The 17,318-nt window shown below is 43.9% G+C and overlaps 1 protein-coding gene across 2 annotated transcripts in view; it reads right to left on the bottom strand.

Annotated features, from left to right (window-relative positions):
- LOC8036437 (fanconi-associated nuclease 1) overlaps positions 1-17,318 on the bottom strand; it is a 27,075-nt gene extending 9,757 nt beyond the window's left edge. The window contains exons 1-10 of one of the 2 annotated variants that reach the window (XM_002411832.5): positions 16,504-17,318; positions 15,031-15,171; positions 12,923-13,124; positions 11,302-11,430; positions 10,608-10,706; positions 5,783-5,917; positions 4,841-4,985; positions 4,348-4,428; positions 591-755; positions 322-466 (exon numbers count right to left, since the gene is read on the bottom strand). In XM_002411832.5, coding sequence (XP_002411877.3) covers positions 322-466; positions 591-755; positions 4,348-4,428; positions 4,841-4,985; positions 5,783-5,917; positions 10,608-10,706; positions 11,302-11,430; positions 12,923-13,124; positions 15,031-15,171; positions 16,504-17,026 — 1,765 coding nt within the window. In that variant the 5' untranslated portion in view covers positions 17,027-17,318. The remainder of the gene's footprint in view (positions 1-321; positions 467-590; positions 756-4,347; positions 4,429-4,840; positions 4,986-5,782; positions 5,918-10,607; positions 10,707-11,301; positions 11,431-12,922; positions 13,125-15,030; positions 15,172-16,503) is intronic. The other variant, XM_042288892.1, reaches the window with a different exon arrangement.

Raw genomic sequence — 17,318 nt, 5'->3', positions numbered from 1 at the left:
CGACAGGAGACTATCATGTACAACACACATAGCGCTTGAGAGACGGGAAGGGGGGCTTGCAGGCGCAAGATGCTTGTGTGTCATGTACCAGCATGTGAGCCGCATGTGGCCCACTTGTTTTAGATTTCTGCGCTGGTGTGTCAATGTTCCCACACAGTGTTTATTAGCCAACGCTAGAGTACAAGACAGATTGCATCAGTACTTTTGAGTACGTCGAAAGTGACGACTCAAGTTTAAAAAAATTTTGTTATCGCAAGCCCAAGCTACTGTACGTTTGTATTTTTAGATTAAGCTCGTCACGGTGCAAGAGAGCGCGCTTACCCTGAGGGTAGCCTTTCTCGCTGTAGTGCCGCAGGGCTACTTCCTCCACAGGGATCACTCGGAGGGCGCCGTCCGATTCCCTCACCGCAAACATGTTGGTGCGTCCAGGTACCATCCGCTCCGCTAACTGTCCCTGTATTGTGACCTGGAATCCGGAAAACAGACTATGTTGTGACACCGTGGGCGCCTGATAACCGTGACAATGCGGACACTATACAAAGAAGAGAGGACAGAGAGAAAGTGCATGCAAAAGTGCTGTCAGGTCGCACCTCTGGCGTGGCTGTGACGTCGGACGGCACAAAATCCCGTAGCGCAGAGGCCGACGGATGCTCTGGCAGTTTGACCGCCAGCCTGGCTGCTCTGGTCAGCAGGGCATGGCGCGAGGCTGGACTGATGCCGCTCTCCCCCAGAGCTTCCTTGATGGCATCCATGGCCTGCAGTCAGCCCCATTCATCATCGCCTCGTCGAAATTCCGGGAGAAATAAAGGGGCACACTAGGAACGACAGTATGCATGGTTACTTGGTGACAGAAAAAGCAGTGACTATAGTCACTGGCGCGGTGAGACTGGCAGGGAGGAGTTTCGGTCGTCCCGCCCCCAGTACGAGCTCCTCACCTTCAATAACACTTTGACGTCTCGCAAGCCTCGAGAGTGCACGCGCAGCCAAAGCCAAAAGAGCCAAAGCCATAGCCGAAAAAAATGCCCTGCCGTTCCCATCTTGTCAGTGACCATAGTGCACCAATTACTCAAGCCACAAGAGTAGTGAAGTAGGCTAGTTTATACTGAAAATGTAAATGGCCCATTAGCTTCAAGATCACAGTAGTGAAGCAAAGACTGCCTGTAACAGCCGGTACAAACGTTTGGCGTACTAATAAACCGTAAAATACCGAGCAAGCACCCACTCAACATTTGAAGGTAATAAGGAAAAAATAGGGGATGGGTGCATTTGAGGTCATCAAATTTACATATATGTGCTGTGTATATTTCTTCAGATGTTTCAAATTTTGAGGGTGGGTGCTTAGTGCGGAATGGGCAGATGCACGGTATTCTATGGTATAGTAAAGATACTGATATAGTGGAGAATTTTTCTGAAAAAATTTACTTTACAATAAAGATACTTTATTGAACTTTCAACTTGCACTGTACAAAGAACTACACCCCTTTAAGAGTGGAAAGGAAAAAAGAAAAATATTGTCATTTCTGAAGCACTTGGCACAGAGAGAAAGCCTGCTTTCCAATGTCCTTGCGAAAGAGGATGATCCCTGAAGCAGAGACATAACAGAGAGAACTTGACACGTGGAAACATAGGGTTAGCACAATCCTACTGATTTTTGAAGAACTTGCAAGGTACTATAAAGGCCACAAAAGTATTTAGGTACTACAAGTAGGGTTCTGTGTTTTCGAATGAATCTGATAAAAGCCGAAAAACACTCGCCGGTAAAAATAGTTTTGAATTTGAATTTATCCAACGAACTCAAAATTCAAAAACTCAGCTGGAAAAAGAAAAAGAAAAACTTCTTCCAAGATTCAGATTTTTAAAAAAGCCTCAAACGAAGTGCTCTCCCTAATCAAACAGTTAGAAGCCGAATCTACATTGGTGTATGAAGTGTATGTCTTACTTGATGTCCATCTAAAGGCTCTGCTAAGCCAATGGACGGATGCCTCATTGACAAGCTTTGAAATGGAAATTGGCTGCATGCTCGACACTGTAGACGAGCAGAAGCGCTCTAACACTGTTGATACTTTCCGCGAGTACTACAGTGCTGTTGCCGAGAGATGGAGCCGCTCTGTTGAACGTAATATTGTGCACAACTTGCAATATACCAGCGACTCATTTTGGTCTTGTGTCCTAATCAGTAACCCAAAAGTTAAAGCGGAAATGTCACGAGCATTCGAGACTTAAGAGCGCTTGCTTGCTCTCGTTTCGCGTCAGGACCATGGCATGTCCCAGCTAGAGACAGAGTTCTTGACCTATCAGGAGTACACTGTGAAAGAGTAGAACCACTACTAGTCTAGAGAATGCATGTGCAAGACTAGCCCACTCTTTCACATTGCACACTGAATCTACTAGCTTTTCCTGTCTCCAGTGCAAATGTGGAGAGAGTGTTCTCTATGTTTCGCATCGTCAGTCCGCAATATTGGCTGGCCAATGAAAGCGTAAGCCCGTATGTGACTTTGTGTATTACAGTAGGGTGAAGACTTGGGCAAGTTGGGTTTTGCATACTGAAGAATTAAAAACAGCACGAACAAGACGAAGGACAAGAAGAGACATAGACAGACAGGGTGTATTACAAGTTGTAACAAGCATTCGTTTTTGTCACAAATGTTCTAAATATTGACTGAATAAAATTCTATCTGCAGTTACACAGCCCTTTATTGCTGCTCTCAAACATGACCCCATTTGAAGTAGAAACACCCTGATTTGCTAAACATTCCTAAAGACTCAGAATGTCAAGTGTCATAAACAAATGCTCCAAAAAACACTAAACCCTGAAAAAAAAAAAATCTGGAAAATGTTTTTTGATTTTTTTCAAAAATAAACTTCGAAAACACAAAATCATAACTATAAGATATTGAGCTTTGAAATTTGAGTGTATATGAAAGCTACCAAGTTACCCAGAAACACGTTAAGATTACAGTAACTCAATTACTGCAGCATTTAAATGACACAAATCTAGGATAGCATGACATTTCAGTGTGTTTAAATTTAATATATTAAGTTTGTTTGCTGTATTCAGTAACAAAGTCCTCTCATCAATGCCTTTCCCAAATCAAAATGGTTTTAATCGGACCAAGTGCTGTTTGGGAGATGAAGCGAAATGTCATCAAACAGCCTGATCTCTGCCCTAACTTAAGTTATTGGAGCACTAGGGCGCTGGCTACGACATTAATGTGCTTAATGACGACGGACGTTTATAGGAGCTTCATGGGACGTTATGACTAGGGTTCTGTGTTTTTGGTGTTTATTTTTCTCCGAATTCAGATTATTTTGGATATATTTTTTCCCACAAATTCAAAAGCTTTTTTTTGGCCAATTTTCGGCGTCAGATAGTTGTGCACAAAAAGTGGACTTTGAGCTCAAAGCGAATAGTGGTTTTGGCCATATGATTTTGAATCAAATATAGAACAGAGATACAGAGTCTTCCACTATTGTGCACCATGCTCAAACAAAAATCCAGCTGAACTCATAAAGGTTGTTCCAAACCTTCCCCTTGTCCACTTCCAAGTTCGGTTAATTTTCATATAACTATATGAACTGTGGCACATAAACAACAGATTTGTCGCAGCTATCCTAATCAAAGGGGGATTTATAAATTTGCTTGCTATATGCAAACATTCTTTCATTCCAAACTTGACAACAAAGAAAGCAACCATGAATGGTGAGAGCGGGTTGTCAAGACGTCGACTGCCTAACATACTCTTGCATTATCGCGGCAGGTTAGCCCCGTTAAGTGCGCTTCTCATCGAGCACCTGTGCGCTGCAAGGAAGCAACACACGCAGAGCCCGCGACTTCTGCGGGTGTTGCTTCCCTGCAGTGCACAGGTACTCGGTGAGAAGCGCACCCAACGGGGCTATCCCACCGCAATCAACACTACAAAAAGCTTGTTGAAGAAAGAGAACACGCACTAGGCCCGGAATGCTTAGAAAATGTTCCAGTATCGATAAAAGAATGAAACGAGATGAAAGTTGTGGATCCTGAAGACGGAAGCGGCCTCACAAACGACAGTTCAGTGAAGGCTGTGTTCCCAGTCAATACAAAATAGAGCCGTAGATGAAGGTTTCTTTCTGTGAAGTTTAGATTCCTTTAACGCAAGGAACGCAATTTAATTTAGGGCTTTTCGGTTTTCCCCAATTTTGATAAAAACCGGCTCGGGGCTTGATTTTTGGGGTCTATCGGTATTTACCGGAAACACTAGGCCCTAGCTATAACATCCCGAGGAAGTCCGCAGAACCGTGCGTGGACTTTTATAGAAAAGGAAGTAATAAAAACCTTTCTGAATAAGGTGAACAAAGAATGTCACACACCTCACCTGGCTTGCCCAGGTGAACGTCCAGGTTGAGAGCCAGCCGGTCCCACCAATGACCACGACGGCTCAGGCAGAAGTGCTGCATCGCCCCAGCGGTTTTCGTCAAAAGTCACAATTCGGCCTCTTAAACTTTACTCGGTTCATGTCTTGCGCTGGAGCGAGATATTCCAGCACAAAGTATACAGCTTATCACCCTGGCTTATCACCCTGGCAAAACATGCTGAGCCACTAGACTGTGGGGGGTTGGTATGGGCCGTTTTGCTTTACAGTAACTCTAACCTATGTGTGACGGTCAAGCATGACGGTCAAGTTTTCCAGCAAAGAGTTGAAGGTTTTCATGGAAATAAGCATATAGACACATTCTCTGTTAAAACAGTGACGATGGTCGGCAAGACAATTTGGTCTTTACGACGACCATAGTAAGTCGGGTGGTTACAACGATGGCCAGTAATCCTAGAGTACTTCCTTTAAAGAATGCTCGTGCGACTCACCGTTTGTCCGAGCAGAGCGCGCAAGAGTCGCACGGCGCGCCGGTGTTCCTTGAGCCGTTGCAGCACGTCGACTCCGAGGCACCGACACCGGGTGTAAACACCGGTGGTTGTGAAGCGCCGTAGGAAGGGTGGCAGGGCCTGGTCTCTGCAGGTGCCACCCGCATTGACAAAGATTGGCCTCGTATAGTGGTGAATATCAGAATCAGCCTTTCTTTCTGAAGTGCGTTAACGGAATCGGACTTATACTCAACCAACCTTCTGGGGCTGAGAAGGAAAACATTATTGTAACAACCATTGAGCAGAAACACAACACTGTCATTTGTTGTTCAAGTTGTCGAAGCACTGCAGACCACTAAACTTTCATGCACGACCCAAGCCTGGCGAAAGTCCGAAACTTTGCAGCAGCAAATTCAAAAGCTGGCCAGCTTGCCAATTAAAAAAGTAAAATGTGCATTCTCTCAATTTCAGATTTGCAAACACTTGCTTAACAACCTTAGTAGAAAGTCACTAACTTCAGGTCCTTTTATTTACGAAGAAAAAACCCCCAAGGAATCGTCCGAATCTAAAATCTACCGCAAGATCTTTAGAAACAAAGCTTTGCGAAAAATTCGACACATCAGAACAAGTCGCAAGGCTAGCAGGAAACAGAAACATGTGCCCACAGGAATTTCCGTCGATGCTTCAGAAGCTTCCCCCCCCCCCCCCCCCCTTGGAAATGAGATCACAGAACGTTCCATCCACAACATTCCTCTATTCCTGCCAGTAGCAACAACAAGCCTTTATACATTTGACAAGGTTTACACATACTCTGCCCGGACACAACTTTCTGCGGCAATGTGGTCAAAGCCATGGGCATGCGTGTAACTGTGCACCCCGAGCACTTCTTCGGGTATGCCACAGAGATCCTGGTATACCAGAACGCTTGTTGTGATCTCGACTTGCCTCTTTCCACACTGCACAGAGTCTGGGGTGCGCGCTAGCGCCTCCACATTGTCCAGGAGCTCCCTGGCCTTGGCCCATTTTTTGTCCAGTGCTGCCTGCATCAGCTGGCTTTCAAGAACCCTAGCTGTCTCATACCTGCGGTCCAAAGGAGTGGCTGTTGGGAGCTATACTCTGTCGCCATCCAGCGGCCAATGGAAGCACGCAGACAAGCCAAGATGGAAAAGATAATGAAGGTGCGATTGCACTAATGCACAGTTCCTACCTCACCGCCAAGTTTGCAAGGTTGTTTTTTTTCACCGCAAAAACAAATTATGCATTGCCGAACGTTCATTCTCCGCCTTAAAGTAGCCCTAGTGGTTCGAACCAGATGCCATAGTTTCAGAACTGACCGTTATCTCATTCAAAAGTTATAAGCGATTTTTTTTAAACTTTCAATGGGAAAATAGCGGCCGACGGACCTCTCGAATACATGACGCCGAATGGCGGTAGTTACCGAAAACAGGCCCCATTTTCCCATCGAAATTTTCAGAAAATCACCTGCAACTCTTGAATGAGATTACTGTTAATTCTGGAACTCTGGGATCCGGCTTGAACCGCTAGCTTTACATTTGGGTGAAGAATGAGCACTTGGTGATGCGCAGTTCATTTTCGCAGTGACCAAAACACTGTTCATTTTTCGGGGGGACACGCCGCAGAACTGGAGGGTGGGGGGCAGTGCAATGCCATTGGTCGCACACACAGTGATGTCAAACCAACGGCGGCACTCCTGCAGTTCACTGCTGACGCTGGCATTCATTTCTGCGGTACTTGGCCATGGCCTTCTTTGCTGCGGCATGGCCAACACCAACACAGGCAGCCAAGATCCATGCAGGCTTCTCACATAAAGCTATTGCTTTAATTAACAGACGACGACGAAGAAGAAGTACACGTAACGAGCGCAGCGCTTGTCACATGTGTTTCTTCGTCTTCGTCTGTTTTGTGCGCTGTTTCCTACGCTCTTATCAGTTTCGGTTTGGACTCAGGACGGGTCGGCCGCGCACTTTTTCGGGGAAAGGAGACAGGCTGCGGAAGGAGCGGCGACATACGCAGCAGCGCGAATGGGTCCGCAACCGCCGCGAAGCCGCTGTCGCCTCGACTTCCACTGCATCCAGCGCTTCAAATTCCCTTGCCAAAGAAGAGCACATCGCTCGCCTGGACAGCTGCCACCGAGAACAGTACCAGCGATGTAAAGGGCGCTGGCGGGCCAATGCCACGGACGACGATCGTGCCACAGAGGCAAAGCGCAAGCGCGACGCCCGGCGACGACTGCACTCCATACCGGCTGAACAGTTCCCAAGTGCGACGGCGAGGTTCTGAAGGGAGTTCGTGGAGAACCCGTTTGTCGTCACGTGCTCCGTGTGCAACCGACTCTGGTTCGCCGGAGACGTATCCTCGATCGGCGGTGTGTTGGACAAGAAGAAGCGGGAAACGGGCGTGTGCGCGTCGCAGCAATGTATCGAGTACAGCTTTGCTGGTCTTCCCTCTTTACGAGAGTGGAAAGGCTCAACGTTTTTTTTTTAAATAGGAGCATCGGAAGAGGAATACTGATGGAAATCACCAGGGATCAAAATGGGCATGCCGGAGCAAAGAAAAACAGTACTGCATTTATATATATATATATATTTTTTTTTTTTTTTGTTAAATTAATGAAAAACAAAAATCTTTAAATAGCAAACAAAAATTTCAAAATTGTTAGTTTTTAAAACAATAATTTGTTTTGGTTTTGATCTTTACAGCATAAAACATTCCCCCTCCCCCTCCCTCCCCCCCCCCAAAAAAAAATTGCTCATTTCCATCTCTAAAAAAAAAAAACGACAGAAATTTAAGTTTGAAGGAGCTAGAGTTTAAGTATAATAGACACTTCGAGAGTGATTCTTTCAGTTTCTACTTTTTTTTTTTTTCAAGTGCCACTGCCTTAAAGGGATACTGAATCGAAATTTGAATTTCGCAAAATAAGGCTCTGGAAGCGTTGAACGGGACTCTACGAACTCCGAAACATTGCTCGTACATCAATATCTTAAACGGATGGCCGCACTTTTCGAAAAGAAGGGCGCGATCAAGCGAGGCCTCTGACATCACTGTCCTCCGGGAGAATTTGAGAATGAGGGGGAGCGGCCTCGCTTCTCTCCTCCTCGCTTCGGTTCACCAGCTCGACACGGGACGTAGTGAGGAGGAGAGGGAATAAGAATCGGGACGTGCCTTGTCTTGTCGGCCTCGTCGGCCGGGTTTAGTCGGGCGCTTCTTTTCTAAAAATATGGCGATCCGTTAGAGATATCGCTGTATGAGTGATGTTTTTGGGTTTTGCATCGTCCCGCCTATCTGTCCAGCCTTGTTTTGTAAGTTCGAAATTTCGGTTCAGTATCCCTTTAAAGGGACACCTACACCCCACAAAAACATTTTTTTCATTTTTTTGCCAGGCGATTTATTATGGTGTTGGAAAATTACCCAATTAATATTTTGCTATAGAGTCGCGTATTTTTTTAATAAAGCCAAAAAACGCAACTGCTCAAAACCGAAAGCGAAACCACTGCACGGAGGTCAGAGAGCGGAGAGTGAGTGGCGGAAGTCACGTGGCTACACCCAACCGTGCGTTTTTTTGTTTTGTTTTTTCCTTGCGCGCAGCAGACGAAATGTGTTGCGGGAACCGTTCGCCGTGCGATTTCTTTGTAGTTACGTTCGTTCAGCTCGCTGTTATGTACTTCAAGATGAGTTGTTTTGTACATTTAAGTGTTGGCAATTAGTAGTGAGTGCCCGTGGGGAATTCCCGTGATCGTTTCCGAAAAGGACACCCCCAAGACGTTGCGTGAAGAGCTGCCTCACATGTCCTGCATCTGAAAGTGGCGTTGTGCGGCAGATTCTGCACAAGTGTCCGAAAAATCAACGGGATCGGGACCAATGGCTGGCTGCAATTCCTGTAGAACAGTTATGGACACCTCGGAAAGCGGACGCTACCCGAGTCATATGCTCTTTGCATTTTGTGGAAAGTGACTACATTGACTCCGCAGGTGTCAAAAAGGGAATCCCATACCATTTAGTTCAGCGACATATCGTCCACCACAATTGTTCTTTTTTTTTTTTTTCAGTGATAATTGTAAAAAAAATAAATGTAAACATCGCAAAATGTTTGACAAAAAGAAAATAAAAAGATACGCCCACACTAGGAATCGAACCCGTGCCCACAGCGTGTGAAGCGGAGATCTTTCCACTAAGTTACTGAGGGAACTCTTCATAATAATGCAGTCGGTCGACTGTAGATTGGAAGGTTTGCTGCTGATTTCCCTCCAGTACTTGTACTCCCGGCTCGAAGTCAGACGGCACCACGCATTTTACACATTCGCACCTAGTAAAGAAACCGTACGCGTGCGTATTCAACTCGAAGTACGCACATCGTGCTCGACGTTTGAGCGAGCGATGTCTTCAGCCACGAGAAGGGACAACGGCTTGGCGACGTCTTCGTGCAATCGGCTTGCTGGTCGGGCGTGTTGTAAGGGATGAATATCAATTCTTTTGATCAGTCCAAAACATTTTTTTTTATGGAAGACAGAATTCGCCGGTACCGTGAATAACAGTTCTGAAGTAGAGGTCCCATGCCCGTCGTCCGCTGCCATCCGAGAGTCCCCCAATATGCGAAACGACGCCATGTTGAGAATCATGCAGTGAACGCACAGAATGCTTCCGGTTGTCTGTGCAACCTTTTTTTTCAATCAACGTATTTGCAGCTCTTTGGAAGCCACAAAAAATGGGTTTTATATTTTTTTCTATTCTTAATGTTGACTGTGTGCTTTCAATGACCCACGACTTGATTAAATTTGGTGGTCGTGTCTAAACGTTAAAAAACGGCCCGTGACCACGGAAAAGAGAGTGAGTGCGACTCAAACCGGCCAGTTCTCGATCGGCGGTTTTCGGGAGGAAAGAAACCAAATTTCGAGCCGCAAATTCTGTTCCGGGCAGTTGGGCTCTCATATGTCACGTACATCTAAAAACTTCGTCGAGCATAAATACCCTGTCAGTGCCCCTTTAAGGGGGTTTTGACAATGTTTTCATGAATGGATTTCAATAAACTTTATATCATTGTTTTTTGCAGTAACTCAACTGCACACTAAAGCTTTACTTTTTGACCTTTCTCAGTACATAAAAAGTACTGAGCTGCGACCTAAGGTAATTATTGTGCCATTTACTTTCTTTTCACAATTGATTTATATATAATAAATAAAACTCGTTTATAAATTCTACTAGTTTTAGGATGCATGGTGAACCTTTGGAAATCATTGTATGTGGTTAGAAGAAAAGCCTTCTAGTAAGAAATTACCCTAACGACCCATAAGAAATAACCTAATGAGGGTTACACGATTGCTGCTGAAGTCGTCCGTGCCTTTCTTAATCCGGTCCTTTGTCCCTTGCACCATTTTAATTTCTTGAGGATGATATATTTTGTTGTATTCTTTGTTTGCAAAAACATACTTTAAATCTGACTGCAGATTCAAAACGAGCTTGAAGATACATCTATATATTGCATTTGAGTGAGATAGGCTAATAAACAAGGAAAAAGTTTGAAGAACCCTCACCCCCCCCCCCCCCCCCCTTTAAAGTGATGTTAAAACACTACATAGCACTAAATGAAGAAATTAAACTCATTTTTCACTTTCAGCGCATGGTTCTTGCAGGCGGATTGGCTTGACATTCTATCAAAATGCCTATTTTTTAACTATTCCCAGGCAGCAATTAGAGAGCTTTCTACTAATCTATTTCATGTTGTACAGCCACCTGAACCTTAAGAGTTTTTCACCTGATCAAGTCTTCCCGCTCTGCGAAGAGGATATCCTTCCGCCAGACCTGGTATTCCGGAAAGGCCATCTTTCCGGCTGAGACCAGCTGAAGGCCATACCTGCACAAAGGTTGTTCTTGATATATTTCATGGGAAAACCAAAACGACACAAAGGAGCATGCTACACAACATCAATTTCTGCATCATAAACCCCAGGCTTCACAAATTTTATCTCGCAGATCTTCAAACTGGCCGATCCCTATAGACCGCAGGACATCTTGTGGAGCGTATATGCGACATGTTGGAAAACATATGAAGAGCAGAGATATAAAGAGTGTGTAAAGAGAATGTGTTAAAATCGTGGAGCACATGAAAATAGCACATTCATAATAAAGATTATACAAAGTTAACTTATTGCCAAAGTAAAATAGTATTAAAGTATGCCATGTCTGCCTACCTCCACTGACCAGTTAAACAATAACAATTTGCAAATGGTTTCAAGGTATTAAATTTCAGTTTTTGTACATAGAGAATAGTATGGGTCAGCTTACGCTTCTATCAAACACATGTGGCCTCCGAGAAATAAATTCATGCCTTCCATTCAGATGACCAATTATCCTCTAGAGTGCAAGAATTTCCGTCGAGGTCTGGGAACGCTTGTGAAATGCATTTCTTTCGTTGCTACATATGTTTGCAAGGTCTAAGATCTACGTACACCTGAGGCGTTTCACCCGCTTCTTCACCATCCCACGGTGTTCCGAGGGAGAAGAGGCGGAGCAAACGGCGCCAAGCGTCTCGTGGTTCGTCACGTAGCCGCCAGGCGGCTCCTAGAAGACTCAGAGCTCTGCAGCAAAAGACAAAAACCGGTAGCTTGTTTTTTTTTTTTGTGCGCACCAAACTTGTCCAAACCACTGAAACTTCGAAATAAAGGTCCATCACAGTCACGGCTGCCCACCCACAAGATACGAGTGCATAAGTTGCACATAACGTCTATGATTGAGAGGCAACACGTAATGACAAGAAACGTGCTGAATGCTACCTTAAGAGATGTGTTTTTAGCCACAAATACCGTATGGCACGATTACCTACGGTGATTGCATCCTTGCAACTATGCAGGCTGTTTCAGCTAACTTGTGCCAAGACTTAAAGAAAGCTTGTGCACGCCACGTGTGTTGAACCAATGCAGTATTGTTCACGGTCCTATTGAGCAAGAAATGTTTTGTAATGTGCCAAACTGGCAAATTAACACAAATAAATTAGCCAAATTTTTAAGTATTGATTTGTGCACATGTCCTTCAACACAAAAGTTGTAGAGCGCAATGAGAAACATCTCATCATGTCGTTTCGATAAAGGAAGCCTTTGTGAATCTAATATTTTCAAGCTTAAAAAAGAAACTTGAAAACCTTGTTTGAAATTGAAAACATTTTTGTTATTAATCGCTAGTGAACTGTAGTAGTGTGCAAATATTCGAAATTTTGAATAGTAGTTTCGAATATTACACTATTCAATATTCGCTTCAAAATGAACTGCAATATTCTTATTTTTCGAAGTTTTGATTGCTGCAGGATAGCCCAGTTGAGCACGCTTCTTGGCGAGCACCGGTGCACTGCAGAGAAGCAACCTCTGTAAAAGTGAGCTCTGCGGATGTTGCTTTTCCGCGGTGCACCGGTGCAAGGTAAGAAGCACACTCAACGGGGAAACCTGCCGCAATTGACAGTTGGAAAAGTATGAATATTGCAATTGCCTGATTAAGAGAAAAGCACACTTTCAAAACTAGATGGTGCACGCGCACACCTGGAGTATTTAAAAGGAAACATAAAATATACGGCCAAAATCACTATTTGCTTTGAACCCAAAATTCATTATTCGCACATGAGCAGTGAACCGTGATGTTAGTGCCCTTGGGCACCTGGGACTTTTTTAAATCTTGCATGCTTCCTTTAAAGGTGAAACAATATGACACTTGAGCACAACTTAATATTTAAAAAACTCAGCTAATCAGTCTGCATTAATTAGCCAGTTTGGTACATTGCAAGACACATCTCGACTTGCTCAATAGAACTGCGAACAATACTGTGTCTGTTCGACACACGTAGCGTGCAGCTTTTTTCAAGTCCAGGCACAAGTTGGCTGAAACACCCGGAACTAAGACCACAAGAAGGCCCGGCCGGCTCTGAATCATAGCGGGGTTTCTTGCCAAAAAAATGCGAGAATAAAAAGTGGCAGGCAATGCGGGACAAGGTGCGAGAAACAAAATGGCACCTCGTCCAGCGTTGACCCTCACTTTTTGCCCCTCTGTTTTTCTGGCACGAAGCACCGTGCAAATATCTCTCACTTTTTTAGCGCCAGCTGCTCCAGTGTGTTCCGTGGCGACCCGGCCAACACCGACTGCTGCTTGCTGCAGTGCTCCAAAAGTGACTCGGCAAGATTGCCCTTGCCTCGTCCCGAGGTCTTCAGCCGGAACATCTGTGCTAGGCTTTTGGTTTCCATCGGAGATAGCAGGCTCATGGTAGTGGCCAGGTCATTGAGATGTGCCACTGGGAATAGAGATGGCCTTCGCCACACGCTCTTCGACCGAACTTCCGAGTTTAGGTTATCGTTGGCGCAGCCCTTAGATTGACTACTTTATAGTCTAGAAGCTTTGGCAATGTCCACCTTTGTAAGGCATGCATGTCGCAAAATAAAGTTCTGTGGGGAGAGCACTTTTAATGCGCTCCTCAAGTGTAGCATTTCGGTTTTCCACAAAGAAAGGTTAAGATTTTTGTCCGCTGCAGGACTCGGGGGAAAAAGGACTTTCTCTCTGTTTTGAAAAAGGATATAAGATTTTTTCCACCGCAGCTACAAACTCGCTGTTAGTAACGGCCACCAAACTGTGCAAATTACTAAGTTTATTACAAATTGCAGAATTTTAGGACATTAGTTAGCTAACTAGTATGTTTTCTTGCAATTCTCAATGTTCGTCGTGATTGGCAGTTTGTTCCTGAGAAGAGTTTCTTTTTTCTCAACTACCTTATTTTTAGGAGCCTTTAAAGGACTTGCTGAAACAGCCAGTTTGTGTGACAATTTAATATAAACTTTGGACCAAAAACGACAGAAGGATGTTTGCCTCCCTTTAAGAAACTGGGTCTCTGGACAAAACGTTGACTACCGCTCCTTGGCAATTCTTTCTTGAGATCCTCGTACCAGCCCCGACTACCTTTGTGCTTAATGTACATCGTCCCCCCAAAAAATTTACAGTGATTTTGTCACTGCAAAAATAAAGGATGCATTGTCAAATGCTCAGCCTCCGCCCAAATGTACCAGGTGCCAAAGTTTCATAACTAACCGTTACCTTATTCAAAAGTTATAACTAGTTTTCTTAAACTTTCAAAAGGAAAAAAGGAATCGTTCTAGGTAGGTTGGAGAATAAAAATCAAGATGATTAAAATTGTGATTTAAATTATGATTTAAACTGCAATTCAAAACACAATTTAAATTGCAAATCAAAACATGATTTAAATTGTACCAGTTTTACTATGCTGATTTAAATCAAACCTTCCCCACTAAATAATCCCCAAAGCATGTTTCATTTGCTGTTTTTTCATCATATGATGCTTTCTATATGCACTTGTTTTGTATTTAAATCAAAGAATCACCAAGCAAGATTGATCACAGGCTCAACACGAGCAAAAAGTGACACTCTTCTGAGCAAATCGGAGCGCTGAGCTCTGTTTGTCAGTTACGTATCTTCCTAAGCAAGCAAATCAGAACGTGAAAGTAAGAGAATGAAGCTTTTTCAATAACCTAAAGGTCAAGCTGCTTGTGTTCTAATATGGTGATGTATACATCTATAAAACATTGTTAATCAAACTGTACATTAAATTTACTGTAATTCTTTCTTTTCCATTGTTTTCAGTGATCGGACGGATTGAGCAATCAATCAGCCATGTTTAGAAATTCATCTAGTGACAAAGAGTCATGTTTTTTTAGCTAGAGTAATTCATATTAAGTAAATCTGACTTAAATCAAATATATCTTATTTAAATCAAACAAATCTGATTCAAATAAAAAATATATCCGATTCAAATCAAATAAATCTTATTTATGTATTTATTTTTTAATCATACTTTCTTTCCACTTTGGTTTTTGGTAGTCAGCCCCATGTATTTGTGTGCCTTGTTTGTCACGATTTCACCAATAAAAAACTTTAAAATGTAAATTATTATAACTTTTTGAATAAGACAACAGTTATTTCTGAAACTTTGGCATCCGGTCTGGACCGCTATAGCGCTACATTTTGGTGACAACTGGGTGCTCGGCAGCGCATAGTTTGTCTTTGCAATTAGAAAAACACTGTACAGTTTTTTGCGGGGACACCCTGTGTGATTTTGCGGTGTATGTAGTAGTAACACTTCTTCAAAACGTGGCAGCTTGCAAAACTGAAAAAGAAAGTTAACAGCTTACCATCTTCCAAGTATCCCTTTTCCTGAAGTGCAAGAAGAACAGACTCGAGATTTTCGGCTATGTCGGGGTAAGTGATTTTGGAAGCTTTCCTCCAGATGTGTTTCCGCTGCAATAGCCGAGCAAGCAGCTTCTGGCACTTCTCTGGAAATAAAACAAAAAAATGAATACGATTGATTCGGACGTCAGAGCTGTACACACCAATGCGCGGCTCTGAAAAATGGCAAGGCAATGGCACTGCTTTGCACGCGCAAATGCTTCACTTCCAGTTTCTGTGCACACTTGGTGTAGACAAACTCCGACTCGTTCGTAAACAGCACGTTGGATACCCCGGTTCAAGCACCCGTTCGAGCAAGGTTTCCCTACCCTCTTAGTTTTGCATTGATGTCCTGCCGTTCTCGAAGCTTGAGTCATTCAAAACGCCTTGCACGACTCACTGGTTTTTCGGCAAGCTAGCTGAATCACTTCAAAAGATACCTGTACCATATTTATTAAATTTGATGGAAAATCAACACTCACTTTTCGTCCTTATTGCAGTCTATGGTGAAATCACAAACACGCTCGTGCACGCGGTCACAAAACTTTGTGCGGCGCAGCACCAAATGTTTACAAAACACCCTTTGGCACGACGACTCGTGAAGGTCCCTGCCTTCAACGGCTGCGCGTGCATCACCATGCTGCTCTCTCTTTTGTCCCTACAAAACTATTCCCGGAGCTTTTGGGTCGTACCTCGTATTTCTTCTGTTGGGTCAAGCATGTGGGTTCGAAACAAAAATCTGAATTTGTTTGTGTTTCCTTTTGAAGGAAACACAGACCATTGCTCCATTCTTTGCCAATTTTGCCCCTTATTCCGGGTGGGCCTTTTCTCGTATAATTATTGTAACACCTGTTTGTTTCTTTGTTTCTCTATGTCACATATGTACACTATCGCACAAGTTATGCACAACATTACCGGAGTTGAATGCACAAGAACATAGTTTCTTGGAATTCCGTTGGGCATGAGCACTCAAGCAAAGAATGCACTTTCTGATGCCACACGCTTATGCCCCTGTTTTCAACAGCTTTTTGCAAGACGGATTTTTATAGTGTGAAATACCGGGAACATTGGAAAGTTGCAACGTCATGTTCATTAGATCTGATCTCATCACATGATTGGGCATTACTGCTGCATCAAGGTTTAGCAGGACACATCGGGTGCCCCAAGCTTGGGATCAGGTTCAATGAACATGACCGTAGATCTTGCCAATGTTGTAGATGAAGTGAAATTCTGTCAATGTTAATGATGTACAACTGTCAATAAATGAGGGTAGTCAGTAGTCTGTATTATTCTATATTTTGTTCGCTGAATGAATCTGTATCTTATGATGAGATGAAACTCATCTACAAAGTGTGTTAATACGATACTATGTACTACGAGGTTACTGATGAGAAAATTGTAGACCGACGGCGAAACATATTTTGATTAAGCGAACATACCATCCGCATCCAGGAATGTGGCGAACATTTGCTTCTCTTCGTCGCTGAACAGACGCCAATCGTCGCTGTTCATCACACTGTTGACGATCAACACTAAGTTTTCGAGATAGTAGGGCACTCTGGGCTCGGTAGCGGCGCGCTCTGCAGAATCGGTTTCTAAAACGGTGGTCTCTGAAGAATCTGCACCTACAACAGGGGACTTTTCTGTACCGCTGGTACCACCGCGCAAAACTTGGGAGGTGCAGCATTCTGGGACGCTTTCGGCACTTGCCGACGCTTGGCAGGCGTCTTGCGGAGCTCTTTCCTTCAAATCTGAGCCGTTCGAACAACGCGCTGGATCGGGTTTGAGTCGCTTGCCCCGATCATTCGAAATCGCCGCCACATTTTTATGTTTGAGCGATAACTTGCTCCTACGCGGTGCCGGTTTAGTTGGGGACTCGGCGACTGTTAATGGGGCTTTGTTTGCGGCCGCGTTATTTTGACAAAGAAAGAAATTGGTGATTTTGGGTTGACTACCGGACATTCTACTAGACCACAGGAGAGTCGTTGCTGCTCTTGTTATTTTCCAAAATGTCAAAGATCAGCCCTATGATCATCAGCGGATTGCTGTTCAATAACGCGTACAGTTTACAAAATAAGCTTGCCAGTTGTTGTTTTGGAGTGTGGTTGAAACTCTCATTATCCACGGGACCAACAGCCATTAACCAACACATGACATATTTTTTAAATAAAACCTTTTCCCCGTTTCAAACTTTTTGCGGGCACGAGCTCCTCGTCGAGCTGTGTTCCATCATTACTCAGAAAGAGCAATCAAT

This window comes from Ixodes scapularis, unplaced genomic scaffold (assembly GCF_016920785.2).
Source record: "Ixodes scapularis isolate PalLabHiFi unplaced genomic scaffold, ASM1692078v2 PGA_scaffold11__112_contigs__length_91849675, whole genome shotgun sequence".
Lineage (NCBI taxonomy): Eukaryota > Metazoa > Arthropoda > Arachnida > Ixodida > Ixodidae > Ixodes > Ixodes scapularis.
The sequence above is the reverse complement of the archived record's forward strand: the minus strand, read 5'-3'. Positions and strand labels throughout refer to the sequence as shown.